The sequence below is a fragment of the Nannobrachium achirus genome (assembly GCF_963921795.1).
Source record: "Nannobrachium achirus genome assembly, chromosome: 24".
Classification (NCBI taxonomy): domain Eukaryota; kingdom Metazoa; phylum Chordata; class Actinopteri; order Myctophiformes; family Myctophidae; genus Nannobrachium; species Nannobrachium achirus.
Window position 1 is genome coordinate 31,794,005 of NC_137831.1, and position 12,754 is coordinate 31,806,758.

Below are 12,754 nucleotides of genomic sequence, written 5' to 3' on the forward strand. Positions count from 1 at the left end.
AACAGGGGCGTCACAAGGGGGGGAAAAGTGAGTCACTAGGGCTCAAGGTGGAGGGGGCCTTAATTATTTTATGCTTTAACTATTGAAAAATAGCAGATATACTAGCTCACAGGTGCCGCGCTGCAAGCTTGTAGATCTGCTATTTTTTAAAAGTCATGAAAATGTGTGCAAGATGGGGGTCCGTGACCAAATACATATCATTTTGGGGGTCCTTCACATGAAAAGGTTTGAGCACCACTGACATGGAAACATAGGTTTTTCAAAAAAATAATAATATTCAAAGACTTTTCATGAAAGTTTTCATGATTTTTCAAAAATTTTAGATCTACAAGCTTGCAGCGCTGCATTCGGTGCCGCGCTGTGAGCTTGTATATCTGCTATTTTTCAATAGTTAAAGCACAAAATAATTGAATCCTTTTACCCAGGGCCCAGAATTTGGTGCGACACCCCTGCCAGTCAAAGGCAAGAGATGTAATTTCCCCACAGGGAGCACTACAAAATACCCTTTTTGTACATTGTTTCCGCTGCGATGTAATCCTCCACGAGTAGAGCACTGATTCATTGCTAATGTCATCAACATTTCATATCATCGATACTAGTAGACCTGACCGTAAACTGGACGGCAGGCCGACTTCATGTGACTTAGTGCCGTTGTGCACGTTGAAACAAAATCCCTTCAAGATGACCAGTCTTAAATGCTAGGTGATTTCTTCTGCATACAGTGTCTTGTATGTTCTTATACTTTTTTGACCCTGTGCAGTAACCCGTCCTATTGATGGTCACTTTGTTGATTACCGCTCACGCTAAACACTTCACGTCACACTTTTGCCCTACTCATATCTCCGCTACCATTGCCCATATCCATGCCAAACTTTGCTCACACACTTCTTGGCTCATTTCTCAGATGGCCCTCTTCTAGCGCCACCATGAGGCCGATTCTTGCAAAACACATTTTTGGACACTGCTCCTACAGATGTTGCACTAAAATCACGCAAAGCGGTACACAGTATCTCTAAAGTCATGTCATCAACATGGATCTGTCACATTTCCCATATTCCCTCCTGATTGGCTACCATTGCCTTCTAAAGTTTGTGTATGCGACCTGACGGTCGCGTATCTCCCGATTAGGGAGTCTTACTGGTCTTCTCTCTGTGTGTCTGTGTGTGTTTGTGTGTCTTGTTTGTGTGTGTGTGTGTGTGTGTGTGTGTGTGTGTGTGTGTGTGTGTGTGTGTGTGTGTGTGTGTGTGTGTGTGTGTGTGTGTGTGTGTGTGTGTGTGTGTGTGTGTGTGTGTGTGTGTGTGTGTCTGTCAGTGTTTCTTTCTCTAGTCATGGAACATGGGAATCGGATGTCTGTAAATAATTTGCCAGAAACCTCATGTTCTCACACCTCTTCTTTTTCTCTCCACCCTCATTTCTTCTCCCTCTCTCTCGTCCCCTCTCCTCTACCGCTCCATCCCTCCGACACAGGTATGTCCTCGTGGTTGGACGTCGCCCCATAGCGCCCCCTAGCCCCCCTTCCTCCCCCTCCCTCCCTCACCTTCTCATTCTCCTATCTTCCTCCCCTCCTCTCTTATCTGTCTTCCACCTCCTCCTCCCACCATGACCTCCACCGTGGAGACGTTGGCCCTGGCCATGTCGTCTTCTTCTCCCACCGGCCAGGAGCTGCTGCGGGAGAGGCTGGACGGCTGCGAGGACTCTGGCCGGCGCTACGAGGTGGTGCCCTCCGTGGTGTGCTCCATGTGCTGCCTGTTTGGAGTCATCTACTGCTTCTTCGGTGAGTGTGTGGCGTGTGTCTGTTTGTCTCGTCTTAGGAAAGCTTTTTTAAGCCATTGAGACCCGAGGCCTACAAATGATAATCAATGGTCAATGGTGCAAAACCCCCTTTTTTCAGTTAACCTTTTAGGGAGCACTTTTTTCTTTATTTAGGGGGTACATTTCACATATACATATATTTATTTTTATTTTACAAGGATTACTTTTCTTTCTTAACTCTTTTACTGCCACTTAGGTTGTTTATAGTCTGCTCACGGCCATCAAAGTAGCTTACCTTTGTGATTTTATAGAAAAATGTACATCCATTATTTCCAACCGCAATATTTTGTAAAAGACTGGCGTATTGCTCATCTAGTTGTGGAAAAAAAATAATAATAAAAAATGTCGACCGGTCGGACTGTCGCTGCCGTTCCAATGAATGAGTCTGAAGTTTGTCCCTCGGTTGCACCAGTTATAGAGCATACTGTAGAAATGGAGAAACTAGATCCAGGCATAGAAAACGACCAGAAAAGTGATCCCGCCGCCATTATTGTTTATGTGTGTTCAATATTTGAGACTAGCGTTACTGGAGCTGCTGCTTCTGCAGACACCCGCGCCACTCCTCATCTGCTCAGACAGGCTCTGCCAGGGAAAGAACGAGCGCTCTGTATGGTGGCGTCGCCTTGTGAAAAAAGAAAGTGTTCGTTCGGCGGCAAAAGAGTTAAGAGAGTAGTTTAGGAGTGCAAATAGTTCAATACTTTAGGGAGTTTTCTTTAGGGGGCCCATACTTTTATGCTTTAGGGATACTTTTCGGAGGGCTCATTGTTTTACACCTTAGATTATCTAATGCTTGGATAATCTTTTAGGGAGCACATTTCACATAATAATTAATCTCTCTTTCTGTCGATACACCGAGCCTAATTTTCTGGCCCTTGTACTAAACTCTCTATGTACTGAACATCTGTATCTTCATCTCTCATGTCATTTTGAAAACATTCTCTCCCTCTCTCTCTCTTTCGATCTGTCTCCTTTTCATCAATCATGTCTCTACATCTGCTCCGCACCTTCCCTGTTCTCTCCTGCACCACGAATATATCCTTCCCACGTTCTGTGGTCTCTGTCTCACCTCTACGCCTGCAGTCTGTCTTTCCTGTTAAACACCTTATAACTCCATCTATCAATGTCTTTCTCTCTCCCCCGTTCTGTTGTTCTCTCGCTCTTTTCACCTGTCAAGCCCTCTGTCCTCCTTTGATCTGCTGTTTTTCTCTCTCTCTCTCTCTCTCACCTTCTCTTTTTTCTTCTTATGCTCTTTTCTGCCTAGGGCTATGCAAAATATATTCTCTGCTGTAACCAAAATGGAGCTTAAGTGTTAGTTTATGCAGGACACATGACTCTAGCCCCGCCCAGCGGTAATCAGCTGTCAGTCTGCTGTTTACGTATTCTTCATTCACATATCTGCTGATCATTACGTCACACTGTCATATTCCAATCAAAGCTCTCGTTCAGTAAGGATGGCTGCTGAGGCTCGCTTTCTCTACCTATGCTTGGTTATCGAAGCCTCGAATACGCACTGCTAGCTGCCTCCTCCACCCCAGCCTCCACCTTTGATCAGTCTGGCAAAGCTCAAATACTTGTGATGACGTCTGTTGATTCAAGTTCCTTTAATGCTAAGATTAGCTGTATTCCATTTATGCAATGATTGGTTAAATCTACTTTTACGTGAGTGAACATATTTTGAGATGGGGGTCCGCAGCCAAATACATGTCATTTCGGGGGTCCTTGACATGACAAAGTTTGAGAACCACTGATTTAGAAGAAGGATTTAGAAGACATTTATAGAATCGGGTCAACATATTCAAAGACTTGCACAAGACTTTTCAAAAAGCTGCGAGCTTTGTAGATCAGCTATTTTTCAAGAGTTCAGGGTTCCCGCGGTCATGGGATTATTGGAAATATTTGGAAATCAGAAAAATATTTCTCCAGTACTGGAAAAGTGATTGCTACACTGCCTGTCTTTGGGCATTGCACATAGGAGTAAGTGACTCCTTATTGTGCTGAATAATTGTTATATACTGTAGGCCTGGAAATTGGGTTGAATATTCTGGAAAAGTTTAGGAAATTCATTGGTAAAAATGTATGGGAACCCTGATAGTTAAACCATAAAATAATGGTTAAAGTAATAACACGTTCCAGGTATTAACGGCTAAACTCCTCTCTCATCTCCTCTCATCTCCTCTCTTGTCTCCCCTGGCTTTCCAGGCTACCGCTGCTTCAAGGCCGTGCTGTTCCTGACGGGCCTGATGTTCGGCTCGGTGGTGATCTTCACGCTGTGCTACAAGGAGCGCGTGCTGGACGCCCAGCTGTCGGCGGAGGCGGCGGCGGGCGTGGGCCTGGGCGTGGGCACGCTGTGCGGCCTGGTCACCATGCTGGTGCGCAGCGTGGGCCTCTTCATGGTGGGGGTGCTGCTGGGCCTGCTGTGCGCGCTCGCCTGCCTGGTGGGCATGGAGGAGCTGTCGGGCACCCCGCCGCGCTCCGTGTGGGTGAGTTTTTTTTTGGTTTTGTTCGCTGTTTGTTTGTGGCAGGGGTCTTCAACAGGGGGTCCGGGAACCCCTAGGGGGATCCTCAGAGTTAACTACAGCGGGTCCTCCAAATCTTGGTGTGATAGAAACTTGTTTTTTTCCACTTTTTTATGTTCGCTACTTTAACCCTAGCGTCCATATTCTGAGAACTGTAGGCAAAAATAGCAGATCTACAAGCTCACATAGCAGATCTACAAGCTCACAACGCCTTGCAGCGCGAGGCGTTGTGAGCTTGTAGATCGGCTATTTTAGGCAAAGGGGTTTAGTGTACGTGGAAAAAAGAGCAGACTAAGTACAGAGTGAAACTAAGGTCAAGTTCAAGTGGTTAAATATCTGAAAACACAAATTGACATAAATCCAAGATACACTGATGATTGTGCTGTCAAACAATGAAACTATTATGGAATCTATTAAGAGGTTGTGGGGGTCCCTGCTTCATCTCTCTCTCTCAACTAAGGGGTCCTTGGCCTGAAAACCCCTGGTTTATGGCTTGAATGGTGATCATGTAACACAGTGTTTCTCAAACTTTTACATTTCAAGGTCTTCCCCTAAACTCTGACAGTGTACAAATGGAAATACTTTGTAGTCTCAGAGTCAGTTACAGACTTGTATGGGTCAATTTGATAGTTACCTACTCCTCCCGCGAGGGAAATTCAGATATCGCAGCCCAACCCAGCTGCTTTTTTCAGCTGCCCACAAGGAGCGCGAGGGGAAGGGGAGCAGTGATAGCTGGAGCGGGGAATCGTACCTGCGACCTCTGGGGCCTCCGGAGTCCTAGGTATGGACACTAACCACTCAGCCATCACTGCTCTGTCCATTAGACCCCCATAAAGGAACCCACAAAGTCCATTTTGAGAACCACTGATGTAACACACTGGTTACCAAACACTGGGTTCGGGAACCATTTGTGGGTCGCGTACACATTTTTATGTGTCCCTTAATTTGTGGTTTCCTACGTTTTTCTTTTTAAATATTATTATTTTAAAACCATTTTCAAAAAAACATTCCAAACATTTACAAAAAGTAATTTCATCAAGTTTATGATTTTGGTAACTAAGCTTGCCTAAGAAGAAGATCTCTGTCTTAGCGTTTTTCTTTTAATCAGCGTATTAAGATAGCCATTGTCTACCGTTCGATCGAGCCTCGGTTGCTAATAGTTGCTAGGAGACAAAATAACCCGGAAACAAAACATCCGTTCCCCATCCAGTCCCATTTAACTGCAGAAGAAGAAATGCAGAGATTTACAACCATTCACCACCATTCAATAGCCGGTCTACAAGCTTGCATTGCCTTAACACCCATATCCCTTTACCCAAGGTGCCCCTGGGCGTGCTGCTGGGCCTGGGCATGCTGTTCGCCGTGCTGACGCTGCAGTGGCCACGGCTGTTCGTCACGCTGTCGACGGCGTCGTTCGGCGCGGCGGTGATCACGGTGGCGCTGGACTACTTCCTGGAGCTGTTCGCCCTGGTGCTGTACATGTACGAGCGCGTGAAGGCGGCCGCCCGCCTCCAGCCCGTGTGCTGGCTCACCTGGACGCTGCTGGGCGTCTGGCCCGCGCTCACCGCGCTGGGCGTGGCCGTGCAGTGGAAGGTGACGGCCGAGGGCTACTCCCACACCAAGGGTGAGTGAGTTGAGGTGTGTGTGTGTGTGTGTGTGTGTGTGTGTGTGTGTGTGTGTGTGTGTGTGTGTGTGTGTGTGTGTGTGTGTGTGTGTGTGTGTGTGTGTGTGTGTGTGTGTGTGTGTGTGTGTGTGTGTGTGTGTGTGTGTGTGTGTGTGTGTGTGTGTGAGAGACACCGTCACTTTGTAGGACACGTTTTCGAAGAATAAAACTGGTTAAAAGTAGGGATGGAGCTCATTAATTTTTTAGTGATAAGAGCACCTTATCGTTCCTGCTTATTGAGCCGGGCTTTTATCAAGCCCACTATTGAGCGGTTTCTAATATTTTGTGGAAAGACGAATTCTGAACAGAACTGGTATATTTTTTTATTGGCCAGTTGTTGTGACTGTGAGTTTGTGGCTGACCACCATCAATGAAGATGAAATTTTACAAAGGTAACAAATATGATCATTAAATATCATTAAAACAATCATTCATTAGGGTGTAATAAGTGTTAAATGGGCATTATATTATGAATAGTACAGTAATAATTGCTTGATCTCCTCTTGTCTTGATTGTTTAAACATGACGTCATGGGCCGCTATGCTCAATAACAAGCTTGATAAGCTCAAAGCTTACTGGTACCGGGTACTCAATACATTGGTACTACAGTATGTACCATAGATCTGCTGCTTTTGATACTTTTGAATTAGCTTAAAGGAGTAGTTCACCCCCAAAATGACTTTTTTTTATATTGATTACTCGCCCCATAGAGACTTGAGTTCAATAATACTGTTTTTGTCGCATTCCTAAGACAAAAAATTGATTATAGTAAATTTACCCTCATTGATTCCGAATGGGGACCCAAATGCATTCGGGTCACCATCTGGAAATCAATGGGGGTACATTTATTGTAATCAAATTATTGTCTTGGAATGCGACAAAAAACAAAAAATATCCATAACTTCAAGTCTCCATGGTATTAGTAATCAATAGAAAAAAAATCATTTTGGGAGTGAACTACTACAGAAAAGTAACAGTTTTGTAATAGACGATAAGGGTTCTTGTATCTGTTGTGTCTTGTAGATAAGGTTAAGTTAATTGTTAATTTAAGGTTAGGCTTGTATCAGTTTGGGTTAGATGTGTGCGTGCGCTCGCTGTAAAAGTGAGAACATCGCAAAACGTGACACAACCCCTGTGAGTGCTGGGGGGGTTTAACAGACCTGATGGAGTGATGGATTGGACGGAGAGATGACAGCGGAGGAGTAGAGGATATAAAGATGAGTGAGAGGAAGCAACAGAGAGGAGGAGATGAATTGATAGATGTATCAGACAGGACTGTCATCAGCAGAATGAAGAATTGCTGTTAACCCATTTAGGCCTAGAATTATTGAATGCTTTAATCAGTGAAAAATAGCAGATATACAAGCTCACAGCGCGGCACCGAGTGCCGCGCTGCGAGCTTGTAGATCTGCTATTTTTGAAAAAGTCGTGAAAATGTGTGCCAATCTTTGAATATATGTACAGTATTTTCAAAGCGAACGTTTGTAACTCAAATGTTGCTTCTGGGTGGTCCCTGGAACTAAATCTTTTGAGATGCGGGTCCGCGGCCAAATATATATCATTTTGGGGGTCCTTCACATGAAAAGGTTTGAGAACCACTGACATAGTAGTCTCTCCAGAACAGACTAACTGAGCTCCAGTTAAGTGAAAAGGACCTTTTCTTTGACGATGACCAGCCAGGTTGCTGACATAGAAACATAGGTTTTTCAAATAAATCTTAGAGGGATTCAAAAGACACTTCTTTTGAATCCCTCGGGTCAAAATTCAAATTTTCACGATTTTTCAAAAAAAATAGCAGATCTACAAGCTCGCAGCGCGGCACTCGGTGCCGCGCTGTGAGCTTGTATATCTGCTATTTTTCAATAGTTAAAGCATAAAATAATGATACACAATAATGGTGTACCCGTTCTGAATGGGTTTTAAATGACATCACTTCCATCACCAAGAAAGAGAAGTTCTGTCTGCAGCGTCTGAGTGGATACATGTACGTGCCTGTAGGCACATCCTGGATCCCAAACGTTTGCACGTGGATAGGGTGCGTGACGCGTGTTTGTGTCTGTGTGTGTGGAAACACAAACAAAGAGAGAGACAAAGGACATTCTATCTGGAAAGTGCTGGAAGTTGTGGGAGGAGGTGAATCTGATCATCGATTCCGGGCTCCAAATACACACTGAACCGCTTGTATAGGTGGTAGATTGTGAAGAATTAACCCTCTTTGTGAGCTTAATAGATCGGCTATTTCTGAACCATTTTCCGAGTCACTCTAGTATGACGAAAAAAGTTAATATTAATTTGCAAAAAGCTGGAAATATTGATACGACGGTGATGATGTGGTCTGAACTGAAAATCGGAAAAACTAGTCCTTACCCATTCGAAGATATGTGCTCCGAAATGATGTGCAGAGTGTAGGTTATGGGGTGTGCACAGTATATGAGGGATTGGAAAGTAGCTTAGCCTTTAACTGGTGCTTGCATGAGAACATTTAGGAGCCAAAATATAAGGAGTAGACCTGCAATTTTAGATTGTGGAGATTGTAGAATGAAGGTGAAATTAGTGTGTGGAAACGGCTTCTAAATGTAAGTTCTCATCGCCTTCACAACTTTGTCCCCGTCCCGTGCCCAGCAGGAGCAATTACTTCACAGAAGTAAACCCATCAAGTTGATCATCCCATAGCTTGGAGGGCTGTAACCATGGTGACAATGGAATAAGCGATGTTAACATAAAAACGCTAATAAACAGCATAAAATTTGTGAAAGTGACAAACGGGCTTCGCAGTCCGGTGCATAATGGTAATAGTCAATGCCTGTGTGCAAATTCAGATCAATTGCTTCAGCCACTGAGGAGAACCGGGAATGGCTCAGACACTCAGACAGACATTTGGAAAATGATATGTTTGATGTAGCATAACATATCTTGCTATAGGCTATTAACACTTTTCCTGCCAGGTAGTTTTTATAACTCCACCAGATAGTTTCATGATTTTAGCTTATTTTGAAGGAAAGCAAAATCATGGCATACATGTACGTCTTCATGATACAATAAGCATGCCACTCTATGGGTATAAGTAGCAGCGTCTCCAGCTGCCAATTATAGCAGAGACAGCACAGTGTTTGCCAGCCCTTTTGCCTCCTTTTTGGGCATCCCAAGTTGTTGAAGTCTGTGGGCATGTCCTAGGTCTAGTCTAGGCTAACAAATATAAAAACAAATATTCTGCACCTACAGTTTTAGCCCAGCTCTGAGATGTTATGTAGAAGTGGTTGGTATTTAAATGAAAGCTTCCTCTAGGCCAGGGATTTTCAAAGTGGGTGCCATGAGATGATTTGATAATATTTAGAATTTATATGGACAATTAAAAACTAATATTTAGTATCATTTTAAACTTGAAGTACAAATGTATTTTCAGTCAGTTCTAACCAAAATGGCTATTATCTCAAAGTTTTCGTCCAACATAATCGCTAAAATATGCCATAGGCCTAAATATAAGTTCCTAAGAGTGAAAAGGCTACATTTATTAATATAAATATGGGTGCCTTGGATGAAAAAAATATATTTGTAGGGGTGCCCTGAGCCAAAAAAAAACGTTTGGGAACCCCTGCTCTAGGCTAAGGTCAAAGGTGCATACTATCTCAAATACAGACACTTCCCTGGACTCTTCATCAACTGCAACAACATCTGGTGTATTAGCTGTCAAAGGTGTCAGTGTTATCACAGAAATGATTAAGAAAGAAAGAGGCCGCACAGCTCTCTAGCCGCAATGCAACATCTTTAATTTAAACCAACGTTTCGACTGTATCAGTCTTCTTCAGGGTTTTTGTTTTTATCACAGAAATGAAACACACACACACAAGGAAAGCAATTGAAGAGAACATTGTCCTCAACTGTCAATGCCAATAACGTATGCCAAACTGAACCGAACGCACACATACACAGACAGGGAGAGCAGGTTGAATTGGTTCCCCCTGGGTTTGTTTTGTTGTGTTGTGTTTTCATATCCGCCCTCCCCCTGCCTGCGTGGTTCTGTCAACACTCATCACACTCCTAAACTGCTGCACGGCACTGGGCAAACCAAGGACATGTCAGCCCACACAAGCTGCGAGCTGGTTCTCACATGTCATGCGCGAGCGAGCGTTTGTGTGTGGCATAGACTAATTACGGTTCTAATTAGAGGAAAATGTGTCGACAGTGTCTTGCTAAATTAAGTATTCAGGTCCTCTGCAGAATGTGTGTGTTCTTTTTTTGGGGGTGGGGGGTTTATTAACGGAAAACAAATCGCTAGAGCAGGGGTCTTCAACGTTTTCAGGCCAAGGACCCCTTAGTTGAGAGAGAGATGAAGCAGGGACCTCCACGACGTTTTCATAGATTCCATTTCATAGTTTCATTGTTTGACAGCACAATCATCAGTGTATTTTGGGTTCATGTCAATTTGTGTTTTCAGATATTTAACCACTTGAACAGTCAATACTTAATAAACTTAACCTTTCACTCTATATTTAGTCTGCTCTTTTTCCCCTCTACACGAAACCTCTTTGACGAAAATAGACGATCTACAAGCTCACTGTGAGGCGTTGTGAGCTTGTAGAAGTAGAGACACATATATGAAGCTTATCTTTTTTTATAAAATATTTTCGAAACATTATTTTTATTTTAGCATCCGTTTTCAAGAAAAGGTTGACTATAGCTCCTTTAACTCTGAGAGTGTAAAAGGACACATTGTGAGCTTGTAGATCAGCCGGCATGCAACTATGAATAAATTAACCTTCTAGTGCTGGGTTCTTCAACAGGGGGTCCGGGACCCCTAGGGGGTCCTCAGAGTTACTACATGGGCAATCTGGTTAGCCATCGTCAAAGAAAGGGGAACGCTCACTCGAGTTTTGAGAAACACTGGTGTATTGTACAGTGTAGTGGAACATCGATGTCTTTTCTCTGATCCGTCAGTGATCATCAGCCGGCAGCAGAGGAGGATGCAGGTGATGCGCATCAGACAGAAGGAGGACCGGAGCGGACGCAAGAAGAAGAAGAAGGGCGCCTCCACCTCGCACCACCAGGCCAAGGCGCCGGAGCCCGCCTACCGCCGCAAGCCCAACCCCATCCGCCGCTACGACGGAGACGTGCTCTCGCCGGTGAGTTGTTTTCCATTTTCTGTGGTGGGAAAAGTAATACATTTCTTTACTTTCTTTGCTCATTCCCAGTTAACTATTCTCGGCTGAAGTCATGGGGAGACTATGTTTTGCACCCTGTCTGTCCGTCCGTGTGTCCGTGAGAAACATGCCTTTTTCAAAAACCTTAGAAGGATTAAGAAGACATTTATAGAATCGGGTCTAATGTATTCAATGACCATTTTTCAAAAATAGCAGATTTACAAGCTCGCAGTGCGGCACTGTGAGCTTGTATATCTGCTATTTTTGAGCGGTGGTCACACCACTCCTATACAGAGCTTTGTGTGTATGCATGTATGTGTATCTAGCCTACAATACCTTTGCTGACCACACACACACACACACACACACACACACACACACACACACACACACACACACACGTTAAGGGAGGGGCGCTGTTGCGCAGGCCAGGCACACTGACACTCAACACTCACACACACACACGCACACACACACACACACACACACACACACACACACACACACACACACACACACACAGCCTCCACCGCTCAGTTCACGCGGGTGTGATTTCTTAATAGTTGAAGCATAAAATAATAATAATACGTTGCATGTCTAAATATCAATCTCTCCTCCTCTCCCTCGCCCGCAGAGCTACATCCAGAACTTCCGCGAGCGGCAGATGGAGGAGGCTCGTCCGTACCCCGCCAACCGCCTGATGGGGGGTCCCCACGCCGTGGTGGAGGTGGACTATGACTGCGGCTCCACCGCGCCCCTCACCGGGGCCACCCCTGGGCCTTCACTACGGATCTGAACCACTTTATTCTCACACCAGAGGCCTGAGTGCAGCCCTGACTACTGGGCAGACGACACCCACGTGCAATCATGCTCTGACCTGGGTTTACATAAGCTCCCTAGAGACAGACCCAAAATCTACTGGGTTTAAATGGTGTAACCAGACCCACGACTGGGAGCGAACCACGCGTCCCCACGGCTAGGATAGACCCACAAACCTGCGTGGGTTTAACTACCCCTCCGAAACGGATCGGAACACAACCCCCAAACAACTGGGTTTGTGGGGTTTTTACACCCCTGCGGCGTGTTTTTTAATCGCATCCGAAACGGCTTTAGTCATTGCCCACAAGATTAACCGCAGGATTAGCTGCGTCTCCCTACACTGGATTTACACAAACCTAATTGAATGGGTTTTAAATGCTCTTAACCACATCACCACTGGAGCCAACCACACCCCGTGCCTGGGGCCTGGTCGCACTCCCCAGTTGGGAGTAGCCATGATCCTTGACAAACATCCACTCCCCTTTTCCTGTCTGCTAGATGGAGCCGCCACTGTGGTGTGTGAAAACTGCAGAGGGCCTGGTCGAACTCCTAGACACTATACACGCACAAAACACACATGCATGCCTGCACTTACGTAGCTCTACACTCGCACTGCAAGATTCTTTCTTTCTCTCTCTCCATCTCTCTCTCCCTCCCTCCCCTGCCCACCCATTATATCACCTGTTCTGCCAAAACTGGACCAGGGATCGCGTTGCGGTGCGCGCCAGGCTCAGGTGTCGATGGGCTCATCAGGTGTTGAAAATGGGAAGATAATCTTGCGCCGTTCCACCGTGCTGCGCGCGGCT

General features: G+C 45.0%; 1 protein-coding gene across 1 annotated transcript; it reads left to right on the forward strand.

Annotated features, from left to right (window-relative positions):
• Window positions 1–1,599: 1,599 nt before the first annotated feature.
• On the forward strand, window positions 1,600–11,925 carry tmem198ab (transmembrane protein 198ab; the record flags this gene model as incomplete). Its single annotated transcript, XM_080720484.1, has 5 exons — window positions 1,600–1,774; window positions 4,012–4,292; window positions 5,649–5,952; window positions 10,927–11,111; window positions 11,764–11,925. The coding sequence occupies 5 exons, from the start codon at window positions 1,600–1,602 to the stop codon at window positions 11,923–11,925; spliced, it is 1,107 nt and encodes a 368-aa protein (XP_080576610.1).
• Between the last annotated feature and the right edge of the window lie 829 nt (window positions 11,926–12,754).